Below are 15,517 nucleotides of genomic sequence, written 5' to 3'. Positions count from 1 at the left end.
AGCGTGTGTGTGTGTGTGTGTGTGTGTGTGTGTGTGTGTGTGTGTGTGTGTGTGTGTGTGTATTCTGTTTGAAAGCCACAGAAAGCCCCTGGGAGGCAGTTTCATTGTTCCTGGGCCTCTTATGGTGTGGGAAAGAGCTGTACTTTATACAGCTCTTCTTTGGCTATGAATAATAAACCATATGCTAACCATTTGTGGTTCTGAATCACTGTCCTCTGGTTGGGCTCCTGCCAGAGGCCTGTGTGTGGGGTGGGGGTTGGGGGCGCACGCACATATGCATGCCAATATCAGGTGATTACTACAATCACTCTCCACCTTTCTTCTTCTTTTTTGAGATGGGGTCTCCTACTGAACCTGGAGCTTATCGATTGGGCTACCCTGGAGGCCAGCAAACCCCAGAGATTCTCTTGTTTTTTTTTTTTTTTTTTTTTTTGTTTTGTTTTGTTTTTTTGTTTTGTTTTTTTTTTTTTTTTTTTTTTTTTTTTTTTTTTTTTGCCTGCCCAATGCTGGGATTATAGGTGGCTTTGCCACACCTGATTTTTTTAACGGGTACTTGGAATTGAACTTAGGTCTTCATGCTTGCACAGAGGACACTTTATGGACGGAGCCATCTCCTTAGCCCCCGACAGGAACTTTGCTGTTCCCACACCAAACCGAGTCTAGGAAAGGCTGAGGCGAGAGGCTGACTTGCTTGTGTATGGATGAGATCGTGCAGGGATGATTTTCTCGAACGCCAGATGCCTGGGGCAGTGCAGCCTGGTGGGGTCCCTTGGCACTCACTCTCCAGCCAAGCTAAATGAGTGTCAGAGCTCCTCTGCTTAGGACAGGGAAGACTCAAGGATGTCAATAAATCCTACCATGTCATTTCCTACTTTTTAACTTACAGTGACTTACATGGAATATTTATTTCACAGTGCCAACCTGTGTCTTGATTGCTGTTACTGTTCAGTGAAGGTTGTGGGGAGTGTAATTTGCAATCACCAAATACCTTCTTTTTACCCTTTACACCCATATTCAAGTACTAACAGTGTGATCGGCAATATTATTTCTTGAAATGCCTCCCCGCCCTGTAATTACTAAGGAAGAAAAATCTAGCATTATATCTTCACTTAAGATTCCATGTCTCAGGCCAGGCGGTGTTGGCACACGCCTTTAATCCCAGCACTCGGGAGGCAGAGCCAGGCGGATCTCTGTGAGTTCAAGGCCAGCCTGGGCTACCAAGTGAGTTCCAGGAAAGGCACAAAGCTACACAGAGAAACCCTGTCTCGAAAAACCAAAAAAAAAAAAAAAAAGATTCCATGTCTCCTGTTCATCTGAGATGTGCTATGAGTTCCTTACCTCCGTCCTCATTTCACTGAGGGCTACTCCTTCACTCTCATGGTCTCTGGCCATAGAAAATGACTTGCAGCCCACTTCAAGCCACTTGTAGTCTTCTTTATATCTGAAAATACTTAGTCAAGGTCCTTGTCTGATAAACTCTTATTCTTCAGGAAGCAGCTTCTTCGACAGGTGCCCACACTTCTCCAGAACCCTTCCCTCGTGAACTCCAGTCCTCCTCTGGTCCTGTCACTCTATCTGCCCATAGAAACTAGACCTCAGTTTGGATGGTGGTTGGCTGTGGGCTTCTTAATGGACAGGGTTGCATCTTTGTCACAGTGACCTTCCAGGTTCCTGGTGTGGTACCCAGTGGATGGGTGAGGATGGATGGGTAGCATTTTTTAATTTGTCACTTGGAAGATTACCCATAAACAGTAAGAATTTTGTATTCCCATTTGGTTTCTCAAGGTTTGACCGCCATGTCTAAGATAACTGAGTAAACCAGCAAACTTATAGGCTAGGGTATGACTCAGTGTTTTCCTTCTAGATCTTGGAAGCCCTGAAGGCATTGCCCTTGACCATCTTGGCCGCAACATCTTCTGGACAGACTCTCAGCAGGATCGAATAGAAGTCGCAAAGATGGATGGCACACAGCGTCGAGTGCTGTTTGACACGGGGTTGGTGAATCCCAGAGGCATTGTGACAGACTCCGTAAGAGGGTGCGTTTGCCTACACACATGTGTCGGTCTCTTCTTTGAGTGTCTGGCTTTCTTGGGTGGTCTCAGAGGAGGTTCTAACGCCAGCATTGCTCTCCTGAGATGTTTCATCCATGCAAGATGAAACCAAGTCTACACACTGATGAGCTGTGGGCACAGTTACCACAATGTGGACTTTATACCATGGTCCAGTTTCACAATTTTGTCAAGAGACTTTGTAGGGTGACAGCTCAGAAATCGAGTCATTTCTATATAGTGAATGTGAACTAATACTCAAATTGCATAAAAACCGTGAGGCTGTTGGGGTGGCCTAACCATACCCCGGCACTCCTTGTTGGAGCAGATGTGGCTTGAGCATCCTGGAGTCCCCTTTTCGGCCCATTGCGGCTTTCTCCCGTTTCACTATATGGCAAGCTCTTGGTCTTACACCCCAGGCCCAAGCTCCTAGACATTTTGATGCTTTCCCTTGGAGACAACATCGCTTGTGCTATGGCCACTCAGCCCCCTCACATGCAGCAGACATCTCCATCACTACCTTGCTGGTATCTACATCTTGCTTTAGTTATACCATGTTGCTCTACTGTGGCCTCCTACATAGGTTTATTACTCAGGGAATTACTGTTTGTTTATGTCAGGTCCAAAGTTGATGTGTGTGTGTGTGTGTGTGTGTGTGTGTGTGTGCATGTGTGTTTGATAACAAGCCTTGTGTATCATTCTTCAGGCAATGGCCACCTTTTGCACCTTGAGCAGGATCTCTCACTGGCCCGTCCCTCCCCCAGTAGGGCAAGCTGGCTAGCCAGAGAGACCCAGTGACCCACCTGCCTCCTTTTCCCCAGCCCTGGGATCACAAGCCTCAGTCACCACACTCAGCTTTTTTCTTTTTTCCATAATACTGGGGATTGAATACTGGTCCTCACTTTGCCCATTGAACTGCCCTCCCGTCCCCGCCCCAGGACCTCCAAGTTTTCTTACTAGCTTTCCCAAGATACTATAGAGGAAGCAGAATTTGTTAATAACAGATAACCCCATTTGAACAAAGAGCCAAGATAACCCTAGAATCTCTTTTAGCATCTCAGGGTCTCACTTAGCTGTGTTGTTTTCCTGTCTGCTGAGCGCTTCCTCCCTGGTTCTCTGAAAGTGTTTTCAGGCTCTTGTTCCTCTTTCTCCCCTGTTACCTCTTCAGGAACCTTTATTGGACAGATTGGAACAGAGAGAATCCCAAAATTGAGACTTCTTACATGGACGGCACCAACCGGAGGATTCTTGCACAGGACAACCTGGGCCTGCCCAATGGCCTGACCTTTGATGCATTCTCCTCTCAGCTCTGCTGGGTGGATGCAGGTAACAGGAAGCTTGAGATCATGTGCATATAGTTCTTCATTTTCTTATTGTTCTTGCTCTAGAGATGGCAAATCTCATCCACAGCCTGTTTCTCTATAGAGAATAAGCTCAGAATAATTTTTATACTGTTAAATGTTACCATTTATGTGTTGTTATAAATACCTGGTATCATCTTTGTTTTGCCTTTTGGCCTACAGAGCCTGAAACAATTGCTCTATGGCTCTATAAAAAAAAAATGGCCAACTCCTGTTTTGGTGGGAGGTTGCTGAGGACTGAATTTAGGACCCTGCCTATGCTGTATCTCCAGAGATAACAGAGCATCCTGCATAGAGTCCCTGAGGGGCTCCTGCTTCAGCTGTGCAGGGTGCCCCTCAGGCTTGAGATGAAATGTGAGAATGATGCTTATCCGGGAGGCCCATCCTTCACCTCTCCCTGTGAAAGTCTGTGGCTGAATGCCTTCTCTGCCCTACAACTAATTAGGACCAAGAGTGAGGTGTGAACACTTACATGCTTGTATCAGCCTGTGACAGCCATCCTGTAGGTATTAGTGGCAGGCCAGTCACAGCTGCTGATCTGTTGCCGTTCTTCAGAACCCCGGCTCTGGGAAGAAAGGGTCCTTAGGCTTAGAGGGGAGGGACTTGAGCAAAAGCCAGAAGATAGCGGGGCTCCTCCAGAGACAAAGGGCTGGGAAGACCAGGGCAGGCTGTGGCTTCTCTGCCTTGGCTCACATCTGCTTCGTAGGGCCAGGTGTGGGTGCCGGAACTCAGGTGGGTGTAGGTTGATGAAAGGGGAAAGGCAGGAGGCAGAAACGGAATGTCAGCACTGAGGAGCCAGCCCTCTGTGTTGCCCAGGACATGTCATTGCAATGCTGAACTTCCCCTCCCTTGTCTTTCAGACTCTTGTTTTCTGACACAAAGGGCCTATTTCTTGCATGAACAATGACCAACTTGTGTTTGCTGCACACAGGCACCCATAGAGCAGAATGCCTGAACCCGGCTCAGCCCGGCAGACGCAAGGTTCTCGAAGGGCTCCAGTATCCTTTCGCTGTGACGAGCTATGGGAAGAATTTGTACTACACAGACTGGAAGACGTATGTAGGCTGCTGCCGTGCGGGCTGGGCAGAATTTTGTCCTTCCCGTTGTCTATGGAGGTCTTTGCCTCTGGCCTCTTGTCCTAACCTTTGACCTCCAGTGATGCCTGCTTTTTCCCTTCTCCTGGCTGTCAGGAGCTATAGAAGAAGGCAGAGGAAGAGGGCTGGCAGATCTCAGAGAGGAGCAGTGGTGCCGTTAATAGTACCCGAACCTGGGACTTACTGAGCATGTCTGTTCTTTCCCCAGGAGCCGCCTGCGGTCACATGGCTGGTGGGCTCCATGATTATGTCACACCTCTACATCAATGTAGTTTTAAAAATGGCAGTAGTCCCACAGCTGCTTCTGGACCAGACCTTCCTACAAAGGAGGCCGCTGGCCAGGAGAGCCTATATGTCACCTAGAATTTAGAGCAGAGGCGAGAGCTAGGTTATTTGGGCCTATACTGTAAAAAGGCGATGAACTACAGGCTTGGCCCAGCCCAAGGGGAGGAATACCCAGAGACAAGACACCATGTCTTTTCCTCTTCCAAGCCACAGAGGGGCTGTAAGCCACTGAGAACAGTGCAAGCCATCATGCTCGTGCAGATGCATGCTCACTCTCCGTGCTTTGGTGCTTTGCAGGAATTCAGTGATTGCCATGGACCTTGCTATATCCAAAGAGATGGATATCTTCCACCCCCACAAGCAGACCCGGCTTTACGGCATCACCATCGCCCTGTCCCAGTGCCCCCAAGGTAACTCATCCTTGCTGCTGAATGTGGGGTCAACACTCAGAGTCCCTAAGCGTATCATGGTGGCTTAAATACAGCCCTAGGCTCCTTCCTGTAGAAAGCTCAACTTGAGTATCCTGGAAATCCCTTCTTGATGGATATTTCAGTCCATCATTGCTTTCTCCAGTATCTGGGGGGTGTCCTGAAGCTCAAAGCCTACATGCTGCTGCCAGTGGCCACAGTGGATGAGATGTGGTCACTTTCACCAAGAGTCTTCATTACTCAGTGGGGAGCCAGAGACATAAATGAGAAGCATGAAGTTATGGCATGGATGTGGTCAGGAAACATCCTGAGTCTTGGGCTGAGTCTTGATGTGTACAATCTTCAAGTACCAAAAAGGAACTCACTGTTGAATCACTGATATTTTTAAACATTCACCCATTTGGCCTAATAAAAATGAAAGTGACATATAAGAAAAATGGCAGGGCTGGGAAGATGACTCAGCAGCTAAAGTGCATGCTTGCAGGTGTAAGGACCCGAGTTCAATCCCCAGAGCCCACATAAAAACGAGCTGGACCGGTGACATGTTACTACAACAATGGGGAGGTAAAGACAAGAGGGTCCTTGGGGCTCACTAGCCAGCCAGCCTAGCCTACTGGAAAATTTCGGGCCAATGAGAGGATTCTGTCTCAAGGGAGACAATGCCATCTGAGGCTGTTCTCTGACTTCCACATGCACACACACATACATGCGCCTACATACACATGGATATGCATGCATGTGTACACAAACACACAAGATGCAAATATATAATGCTTCCTGTGGCCTAAGTATCTTATATGTTTCAGCTCACAGTTCCGAGTTCCTTTTGTTCATTAGTTCATGTAAGTTGTCTTGTGTGGTTGATGCTGTTATTTCCATATCATGCATGGGAAATGCAAGCATCAAGCTCAGAATCTCATGCAGTTACAGCAGCGGAGCTGCAGCTGGGTCCTCGTGGCATGGATCCAGAGTCTGTGTTCAACTGTGCCTCCTCTCAAAGGTTTCTCTCCTAAGCCATCTTCTTTCTCGCCTGCTCCCACTCAGTAGGAGGCCATGGGTGTGTTAGATGGAAAATATCTGCTGTTTTGTTTCAGCTCCATGTTGGAGCTGTGCACCAGGCTTTCTCTTTTTGGGCCACCAACCTGCTCCCAAATCATGACACGGACTTATTATTAGCTTTGAGTGCTCGGCCTAGCTTAGGCACATTTCTGGTTGGCTCCTTTAACTTCAATTAACCCGCTTCTCTTTACCTACCTTTTCCCTCAGGGCTTTTGACTTTTCTTTCCTTCTGTATATCCTACTTTCACTGCCTCTTGAGTCTGTCTGGCTGGTGGCTGCCTGGCTTCTTGCTCTAGGTGTGTTCCTGTTCTCTCCTCCTTCTCCCTTTTATTCTTCTTCAGTCTCTTCTCTCTCTCAAGCCTAGATTTCTCCTCCTATTTATTCTCTCTGCCTGCCAGTCCCGCCTGTCCTTTCTCTGCCTAGCTATTGGCCGTTTAGCTCTTTATTAGACCAATCAGGTGTCTTAGGCAGGCAAGGTGAAACAGCAACACACATCTTTTCATAATTAAACAAATGCAGCAAAACCAAATGTAACACGTTTTTACATCATTAACAAAGGCAGCAGAAACAAATGTAACACACCTTTACATAGTTAAAGCAATCTGGGGCAGAAGCAAATGTAACACAACTTTACATAGTTCAATATTCCACAGCAGAGTTGGAGAGTCCCCTCCTCCCCATAATCTGTGGAATAGATTCTGTACAGCCACCCCCCTGTGCTAGTTCCTTTTCTCATTGCTGCGACAAAATACTGGACAGAAGCCACTTAAGGAAGAAAGAGTTTATTGTGGCTCACAGTTTAAGGGTAGAGTCAACATGGTGGCAGGAGTGTGAGGCAGCTGGTCACCTTGCACCTGCAGTCAGGAAGCAGAGAGAGATGCATGCTGGGGCTCAGCTTGCCTTCTCATTTTGTATTTATTCCAGGAACCCAGCCCACAGCAAGGTGTTGCCCACATGTCAGGGTGGATTTTCCCAGCTCAGTTAACTTAATCTGGAAACTCCTAACAGACATATTCAGAGGTGTGCTTCTGTTGGGATTCTAAATTTCTCCAGGCTGACCATCCACATTAACCACGACACCTCCAAGTCAAGAATGCATGTTCTTACCTTTCTTATTTATGAGAGATTTGGCTTAATATGATAAATTTATGATAAAGAAACAAGCAGCCACTTATCTTGGCCCCTTGAACCTACAAGGAGGTTAACTGGGGAGGCTGCTGTGGAGATCAAGTCAGAGAGGAGACTATGACGCTGACTTCCATCTCTTCCAGGCCACAACTACTGCTCAGTGAACAATGGTGGCTGTACCCACCTCTGCCTGCCCACTCCGGGGAGCAGAACCTGCCGGTGTCCTGACAACACCTTGGGAGTTGACTGCATTGAGCACAAGTGATGACAAGAACGCCTTGCTCCCTCTCCCAGTATTTCACAGCAACATCCTACTTGAAACGACTTGATCTGAAGAAACGACTCACTGAAAATTGCCCTGCAGTGGAGTGACCCCTAGGCCCAGGTCTAGCCTAGCCTGAGCCCCCACAACTTCCTCTCATTCTCCCCTAAAACAGTCACCCTGAGCTCAGTAATGGGAAGGTCTCTACCCCAACATGAGGGCAGGACCCCCACATACTCCCTGACCCCGGTCTTCAGACAAGATTATAGAGTTCTGGGTAAAAAGCCAGCAGAGTGGTGCACGCCTGTAACCCTAGCACTTGGGAGGTAGAGGCAGGAAGATCAGGAGTTCAAGGCTAATCTTGTCTCTGTAGCAGGGTTCAAAGGCAGTCTGGATTACATGGTGCCCTGTCTTCAAAAAAAAATTTCAGGGTGAAAATTATGTGTCCATGCCAGAGCCATAGGGCCTTTCCTAATCTTAGACTCCTCCATGGTAAGCAGTCTCCCGAAGACCTGATCAGGCTACGTGTCTGTAGCTTTACAAGCTCAGTCGTTACTCTGATGTGCCTGAGAGCCTGTCCGGTTCTCAACATAGCACCCAGGTCCAGCTTAGGCAAGGGTATGAGTCAAACTTTTTCTCTTGGTACTCTAATCTCTGTCTTTACCTCCCATCTAGCGACTCTCCTGTTGTGTACCACCTTCCCCCTGTCTAAGACTCTAAATTTGGTGAGCACGATTTGCCAAGTGATCAAAGCCCAACTTCTCCTAGGAATTCGTGGTATTTGGTGGATGGTAATAAGCAGCCCCTCCCAGATGGAAAAATCCTGGTATTTCAGCCGTAGCCATTGACAGTCAAAGAACTGTCCTGTGAGAGGAATTTCAAGATGGTAGCGTCGAAATGTTTGAGGATAGGGGATTATTATTTTGATGTGTCTTGAATCGTAGCAAATTCTTCCTCTTTGCCAAAGTACCTGTATTAGCATCTGGTCTGTGATGCCATGTGAGTCTCAGTCCCACTCCTGGTACCGGTTTCCAAGTACTCTCACGGAGAGTCATCTGGAGCCCAGGCTGGGGTAGGGCTTGAATAAAGTAGTGGCCCATCATAGTCCCTTAATTTTAGAATTGTTTCTTTGTTTCTCTCTCTCTCTAAGGCTTTTGCTGGCTAGATCTCCATCTGAAGACCCAATCTCGGAAGATCTAACTGGGTGTTTCTACTAGTGATTCAGACCCTTAATTGCTCATTGTGCTCATTGGTGAAGTTCAAGGGACTGTTGCTGCCTTCCATGTTTCTGTCTGCTATTTGTTTCAAAGATATCCCCTGACCATATGCAGAGACACCATTCTATTCTTCTATCTCTCATCTCTCTCTCTCTCTCTCTCTCTCTCTCTCTCTCTCTCTCTCTCTCTCTCTATCTCTTTTTTAACCGCTTCCAAGACACTTAAAGCAATAGAAATTTTGGATTGAAAGTGAAGCATCAGAAGTTCACTTCAGCACAGTGTAGGGTAAGGGCGTAGACAAGACTTAGTGGGACTGTGGATGGAGAACAGGAATGGAAAACCCAAGAGGAAATGGTGGGGGAGGGGTTTAAAGGCAGCTAAAACTAAAACCCTTAAGTAACTTCAGAGAAAATGGCACATTTTGCAAGAGAATGTTTAACCTTGAAGACATAGAAGACCTTGTCTGATGCTTTTCTTGGGGAATGGAGTCCCTACCTCCTTTTCTTCTAGCTTTATGACACTCAGCCTCCAATCCCGTCTCCTCCTACCTCCATCTCAACCTGCTTACATTGGACTTGGGAGCCTGAACTGGGAGGAAGTCTTTACTTAAACAATTGGGATTTATATCACAGGATTTAGGGGCCGTGTGAATCTTCTGTGCGGCCTCATCGGGTAGCCTCGGTTGATTTTTAGTCATTTTTATGAAGCCCCCTCTCTCATGTTCCTCATGATATCCATCTTTTGTAACTTTTATTCATTTTACTAGATTCCTTCTAAAATGTTTTACATGGTAAATTCTTAAACTGTGGAAACCACCGAAGGTGCTTTTTAATGGTTCTCCAGATGTATACAAGTATTGGATGACTCCTTGAGTTTACAGTTGTACAAATCTTAGTGCAGAAAATTAAAAAAAAAAAAAAACAACTGTTAGAAATAAAATCTTATTTTGTCTTGTTTTTGTTGTTTTGTTCCATGGTGACAGGGTGTTGCTATGTTGAAGCCTAGACTTGACCTCAGACTCTCAATCCTCCTGCCTCGTATCTTGAGAACTGGGATCAAAGGCCTATGCAACCACAGTGTAATGTTGCAGCCAGTTCATGGTGGGAAAACAGACCATTTAATGGTTGGCGAAACCTAGGGGACCCAAGACTCTTACCCTAATGAGCTTTTTATTAGTCGCACAGTTCGGAGAAGACAATGGCTTATGAATGGCTTGAAAATTAATTATATCACAGACTCTAAATTACTCTTATGGATTTTTTTTTGTTTCTTTTTATCTGTTTATCTCCTCCTCATTCTAACCCCTTTTACAAGAACCCATATACCAAACTAGCTTCTAATTCCCAATGTACCGAAGAATGACTTTGAACTTCTGATCTTTCTGCCTCCATCTCCTGAGTGTTGTGAACACAAGCCTGAGGCTAGCCTGTGCTACATAACAAGGCCCTGTCTCAAAACATCACAACAGCAAAAAGATTGTTAATCAGATAAAATCTGGGCTAGACTTGAGGATTATCCAGGTTTACCAGGAGCGGCAGACAAGGAAGACAAAAGAATCAAAAGAGATCGGCCTGGGGATGTAGGGAGGAGCTTGGGTGCCTGCTGCTGTTTATGGCCTTCACTTAGAGTAGTCTGGGGTGGGGCCTGGCCTTATTCCTCAGGTGCTGTTCACTTTTTTCTTTTCAGGTTTTTGTTTGTTTGCTTGCTTGCTTGCTTATTTGTTTGTTTTGAGACAGGGTCTCTTAGAGACCCAGAACTCCTCAAATGGGCTAGGCTGGCTGGCCACTGAGCCCCAAGGAGCCCCACGGATCTTCCAAGCACTAGGATTACAAGCCCATGCTACTATGTCAAACTTTTTTACATGGATCCTGGGGTTCGAACTTGGGTCCTCTTGCTTTGTTTTGTGTTGGGGATGTAAGCCTACTGGCATGTGTGAAGCCCTGGGTTTGATCCTTAGTTCAGGAGGTAGAGGCAGAAGGATCAGAAGTTCAAGGCCACCCTTGCCTACATAATGAGTTCTGTCTGGGTCAGCCTGGGCTACATGAGACCCTGGTGCTAGGGATCCAGCCTATGGTTTTGTGTATGTTCCTCGGTAACCAGTCTACCCCTGGCCCGGCAACCATTCTTTGAGCGGCTACTTGAACACACCCATCTGAACAGCACAGTTCTGAAGAGGAGGTTGGGAATCCTTCAGTCCCCCCCCACCCCCATAGTATCTCTGTCCATTTTCTCTTTTACCAGGATGTGGAGCCCAAAGGCTGCAGCCAGACTCTCAGAGGCCCTAGCAAGGGAGCAGGACTCCTACAAGGGTCCATGTGGTCCTTGTTAAGATGGCCCAGGAATCAAGCTATGGAAGAGCCAGAAAGCCCGAGGTCATTGAGAATGGCTTCCTGGATGCTTGGCTTCCAGGAGGGCACTGGTGAGCTTAGAGGGCCACGCAGCCTGCTTTCAACCTAGGCACTCAGCTTAAATCTAGCTCGGTGGTTCCCAAGCTATGGGCTATGACCCCTCGCGGTCTCACATCAGATATTTACATTATGATTTATAACAGGGAAAAATTACAGTTATGAAATTTTATGGTTGGGGGATCATCACAACCCGAGGAACTGTACTGTAAGGTCGCAGCATTAGAAAGGTTGAGAACCACTGGTTCCAGCTGGTTTGCCAAGGCAGTTCCAAAGAAGACCGCAAGAGGGCGGCCAGAGCCGCTGAATGAGTGAGGCATTGCCAGATGACCCGAACTGGTGTTACTCAACCTCCCCAAGGCCCAGCCTGTAAACACCGAGGTGAGTTGTTTTGAAGCTGCACCCCACACACACCTCACAGTGGGGGTTAAACTCCGGCATTAGTTTAAGAGGGGCAAACTACATTCAAACCACAACAGGTACATATGGGTCTGGGCCTTTCCCAAAGTGGCCCTCCCACCCCTGTGGGAAATCACCTATAACAGTGAACAAGAATTTGAACTGAGTTTTCTAGAAATAGAATGGCTTGGCCTGTATGAGTACAGGAGCCTTAGGGGTCTGGCACTAGATACCTGTATTGGCATCTTATAAATACAGTCTATCCTTCAAAGTTGTACAACTGGGTCAACAGTCAGAAAGAAAAACAGGTTAGAGGTCTCAAGTGTCACCTAAGAGTGCGCTCCGGTGTCATTTATGTTCTTGTGGTTCTAGATAGAGCCCGAACCTGAGACCTCATGCATGCTAGACAAGCTCTCTACCACTGAGCTACGCTCCCAGTTCAGATCCTTGATGTTCTTATTAGATAGGACCGTCATCTGCTGGGGAGGCAGTGGGGAGGGGGTTTATAAAGATTGTTCAGCTCTTAGAGACCTCTAATGTTGTCGGGCGGTGGTGGTGCACCCCTTTAACCCCAGCACTCGGGAGGCAGAGGCTGGTGGATCTCTGTGAGTTCGAGGCCAGCCTGGTCTACAGAGGGAGTTCCAGGACAGACCCTAAAGCTACACAGTGAAACCCTGTCTTGAAACAAAACAAAACAGAACAAAAGAACCTCTAATGTTCTTCTGGTTGCTTTGGTTGAACAAAATGAAGAAGCTTTTATCGTTTGCTGGGACTACCTTGTCCCTTCTCCCCGCCTGTTTCCTCTTTTGTGATCAACATGATGGTAGCCCTCAGCTGTAGCACAGTCCAGATTTCCTTATCAAAATGCTGTCCAGGTCAAAAGAGCCGCACTGCACCCCTGGGGCAGGGCACCGCAGCGGGGAGATGGGAAGACACTGGCGGGATAGTTGAGCCTATCCAGAGCCAGGATTGCTGGAGGAGCATTTTGTGGTTTGTCTTTACAAATCTATATGAATCTTGTGTTCAACTCCATATAATTAAGTTAGTTTATTTGAAATAAGATCTCATGCAGCCCAGTCTAGCCTGGAACTCCCTGTTCAGTTGAGGATGACCTTGAACTCTTGGTCCTCCTGTTTCCACCTCCCAAGTGCTGAGATTATAGGTGTGGACCAACAGACAAGCTTCATAATACATTAAATGTAAAATATCATTTCTATTTTTTAAGATTTAATTTTAATGGTGTATGTGTTTGTGTGTATCTGTGCACATGTATGTAGTAGAGGTCAGAAGAGGGTGTCAGATCCCCTGGAGCTGGAGTTACAGGAGGTTGTGAGCCAACATGGATACTGGGAACTCTCATCCTCTGGAAGAGCAGCAAGCTCTTTTAACGACTGATCCATCTCTCCTACTCATAAAATTCTGTGGGAGGCCAGCTCCAACCTTCTCCTACCTTTTGAAGGGTTCTTAGGTGGAGGAGAGAAGAATTAGGAAATGATAGATAGAGAGACCTAGCCAATGAGAAGAAAGACAGAAACACAGAATAGCTTCAAGAGAGCTAGGATTACTACCCAAAGGCCATTTCCGTTTATTCAAAAGGGCTTTTGCTAACATGTCAAGAAGCAAGATCAAAGCATACCACACAGGCAAGTGTAGACCCTTCCAAACACCTGGTAACCACACCCATGGTTAAATCATCCCCTTATGCAGCCCTGCTGGGTAAAGCAAGCTCAGATTCTCAGACCCCTAGTAAGTTCTCACTAGGAAACCTCTGTAGGTCTCCACAAAATTTCATTTTGCATTAACATCTGCTAAGGGTTGAATTGTGGCCTTCCAAAAAGATAGGTGTGGTCCTAACCCCAGTAGTTCAGAATGTGATATTTAGAAATAAAGTCTTTGCAGATATAGTCAGATGAAGATGAAATCATAGGGTGAACCTTGACCCAATTGGTTTTTATTTAAAGGAGACAGTGGACTCAAAGATAGTATACACATAGAAGACTCCATGAGAGGGGAAGACAGATGGGGTGATGGCGATACAAGGCAAGGAAACCAAGAGATACCTGCAGCCTCCAGAGAAATTTTTGCCACCCCCGCAACATCTCAACCTCGAACTCTAAGCCAAAAACGGGAAAATACTTCTGTTGTTTAAATCACCCAGTTGTGGCTCTCTGCTACAGACCTTCAGCTGACCAATACACCAGCAAAAACATTGCATCTTAAGGAGATACACCGACTTTACCCATTGTTGCCTACTGACACCCCAGTTGATGCCTATCTCGAGAGAGCACAGCGGTGTGCATAGATGCTTGAGAGCTTGATGAGAAAATATTCGTGTGAACGCAGGTTATACATTCTAAAAGGATATTCCATAGTCCAATCCTCAGAACTCACATAAAAAAGTCAGTGTGAGCAGGGTGGTGGTGGCCCACAATTTTAATCCCAGCACTCAGGAGGCAGAGGCAGGCGGATCTCTGTGAGTTCGAGGCCAGCCTGGTCTACAGAGCGAGATCCAGGAAAGGTGCAAAGCTACACAGAGAAACCCTGTCTCGAAAAATGAAAAAAAAAAAAAAACAACCCAAAAAACAAAAACAAACAAACAAAAAGCCAGAGGCAGAGATAGGCTGACCAGCCAACCTACCCTACTTGGCAAATTCAAGGCCAATGAGTAACCTTGCCTCAAAGAACCTGAGGAAGGACACCTGAGTCAGATCTCTCTCTTTCTCTCCTCCTCCTCCTCTTCCTTCTCTCTCTCTCTCTCTCTCTCTCTCTCTCTCTCTCTCTCTCTCTCTCTCTCACACACACACACACACACACACACACACACACACACACGGAAGGGAAAGGCAAAGAAACCTCTGGGAAGTGTGGATACCAACTGAGTCAGGAAGACATCTGCCAGGGTCCTCAGAGAAGTCCCCAGGCCACATCAGTGTACAGGTGTAGGAAGCACAGATAATCACCTCTACCTGCTCCAAGTAAACTGGGTCAAAGTGCAGAGTGTTTCAGCTATAATTCATGAAGATGAATTTAGAAGAAGGTATATCCTTCTATTTAAGGTGAATATTGATCCTTCAAGCCCGAGCTACTTGGGCACCATGTCTCCAATGGAAAGACAGAAATTTCCAGAAGATGAGAGCTCTAATGGGTATTTAAATGGAAACTTACTCCTATGAGGAAAGAGATTTGGGCCAAGATTTTGCTCAATGGGAAAATGCCAGAACTGAGTTTATAGTACCAACCCTAGAAGCCACAGCAGCAAGGTTGTCAGGAAGATCATTAACCAGCTGGCCTTGACCATCACTTGCAGAGGCCTGCAGGAAGCCCAGACTCTAGGCTGGCTCCTAATCAGTCCCATGATTATGCCAAAGATGGACTCTACGATTCCTACTCTAAGGAGTAGAGTGCCCATGGAAGTGCTACTTGTAGAAATAAACACAAACACACAATCAGACAAGGTAAGTGCTGGGGTGAAGTAGACTGAAATAGCTATGTTACTGCTGCTGTGAGAAAAAACATTAGGCACGCTGATGAAATTTTAGTCTCATGGTATAACTCTCCTAAACACAAATCTGTAAAGATCAATTTTAAGGAAAATGTGTGGAGAGAAAAAGGAATATTTAGAATGTGTGTTTGTGTGTGTGTGTGTGTGCGCGCGCGTGCACACACACATGTAGATGGGAGTGCACGTATGTCAGAGGCAGACATTGGGTATCTTCCACAATCAATTCTCCACCCTATTTGATGTTCAGTGACAGGTCTGTCACAGATTTGTCTGGTCTGGCTGGTCAGCAAGACGGAGGGATCTGCCTAGGTCCACCCCACTAGCACTGG

General features: G+C 46.6%; 1 protein-coding gene across 1 annotated transcript in view; it reads left to right on the top strand.

The window, feature by feature from the left end:
• Nucleotides 1-9,838, top strand: part of Nid1 (nidogen 1) — an 80,584-nt gene extending 70,746 nt beyond the window's left edge. The window contains exons 16-20 of the mRNA XM_028859783.2: nucleotides 1,865-2,036; nucleotides 3,217-3,374; nucleotides 4,341-4,464; nucleotides 5,086-5,198; nucleotides 7,547-9,838. Of these exons, the coding sequence (XP_028715616.1) occupies nucleotides 1,865-2,036; nucleotides 3,217-3,374; nucleotides 4,341-4,464; nucleotides 5,086-5,198; nucleotides 7,547-7,668 (689 nt within the window). The 3' untranslated portion in view covers nucleotides 7,669-9,838. The remainder of the gene's footprint in view (nucleotides 1-1,864; nucleotides 2,037-3,216; nucleotides 3,375-4,340; nucleotides 4,465-5,085; nucleotides 5,199-7,546) is intronic.
• The last annotated feature ends 5,679 nt before the right edge of the window (nucleotides 9,839-15,517 follow it).

The sequence above is a fragment of the Peromyscus leucopus genome, chromosome 5, assembly GCF_004664715.2.
Source record: "Peromyscus leucopus breed LL Stock chromosome 5, UCI_PerLeu_2.1, whole genome shotgun sequence".
Classification (NCBI taxonomy): Eukaryota; Metazoa; Chordata; class Mammalia; order Rodentia; family Cricetidae; genus Peromyscus; species Peromyscus leucopus.
The sequence above is the reverse complement of the archived record's forward strand: the minus strand, read 5'-3'. Positions and strand labels throughout refer to the sequence as shown.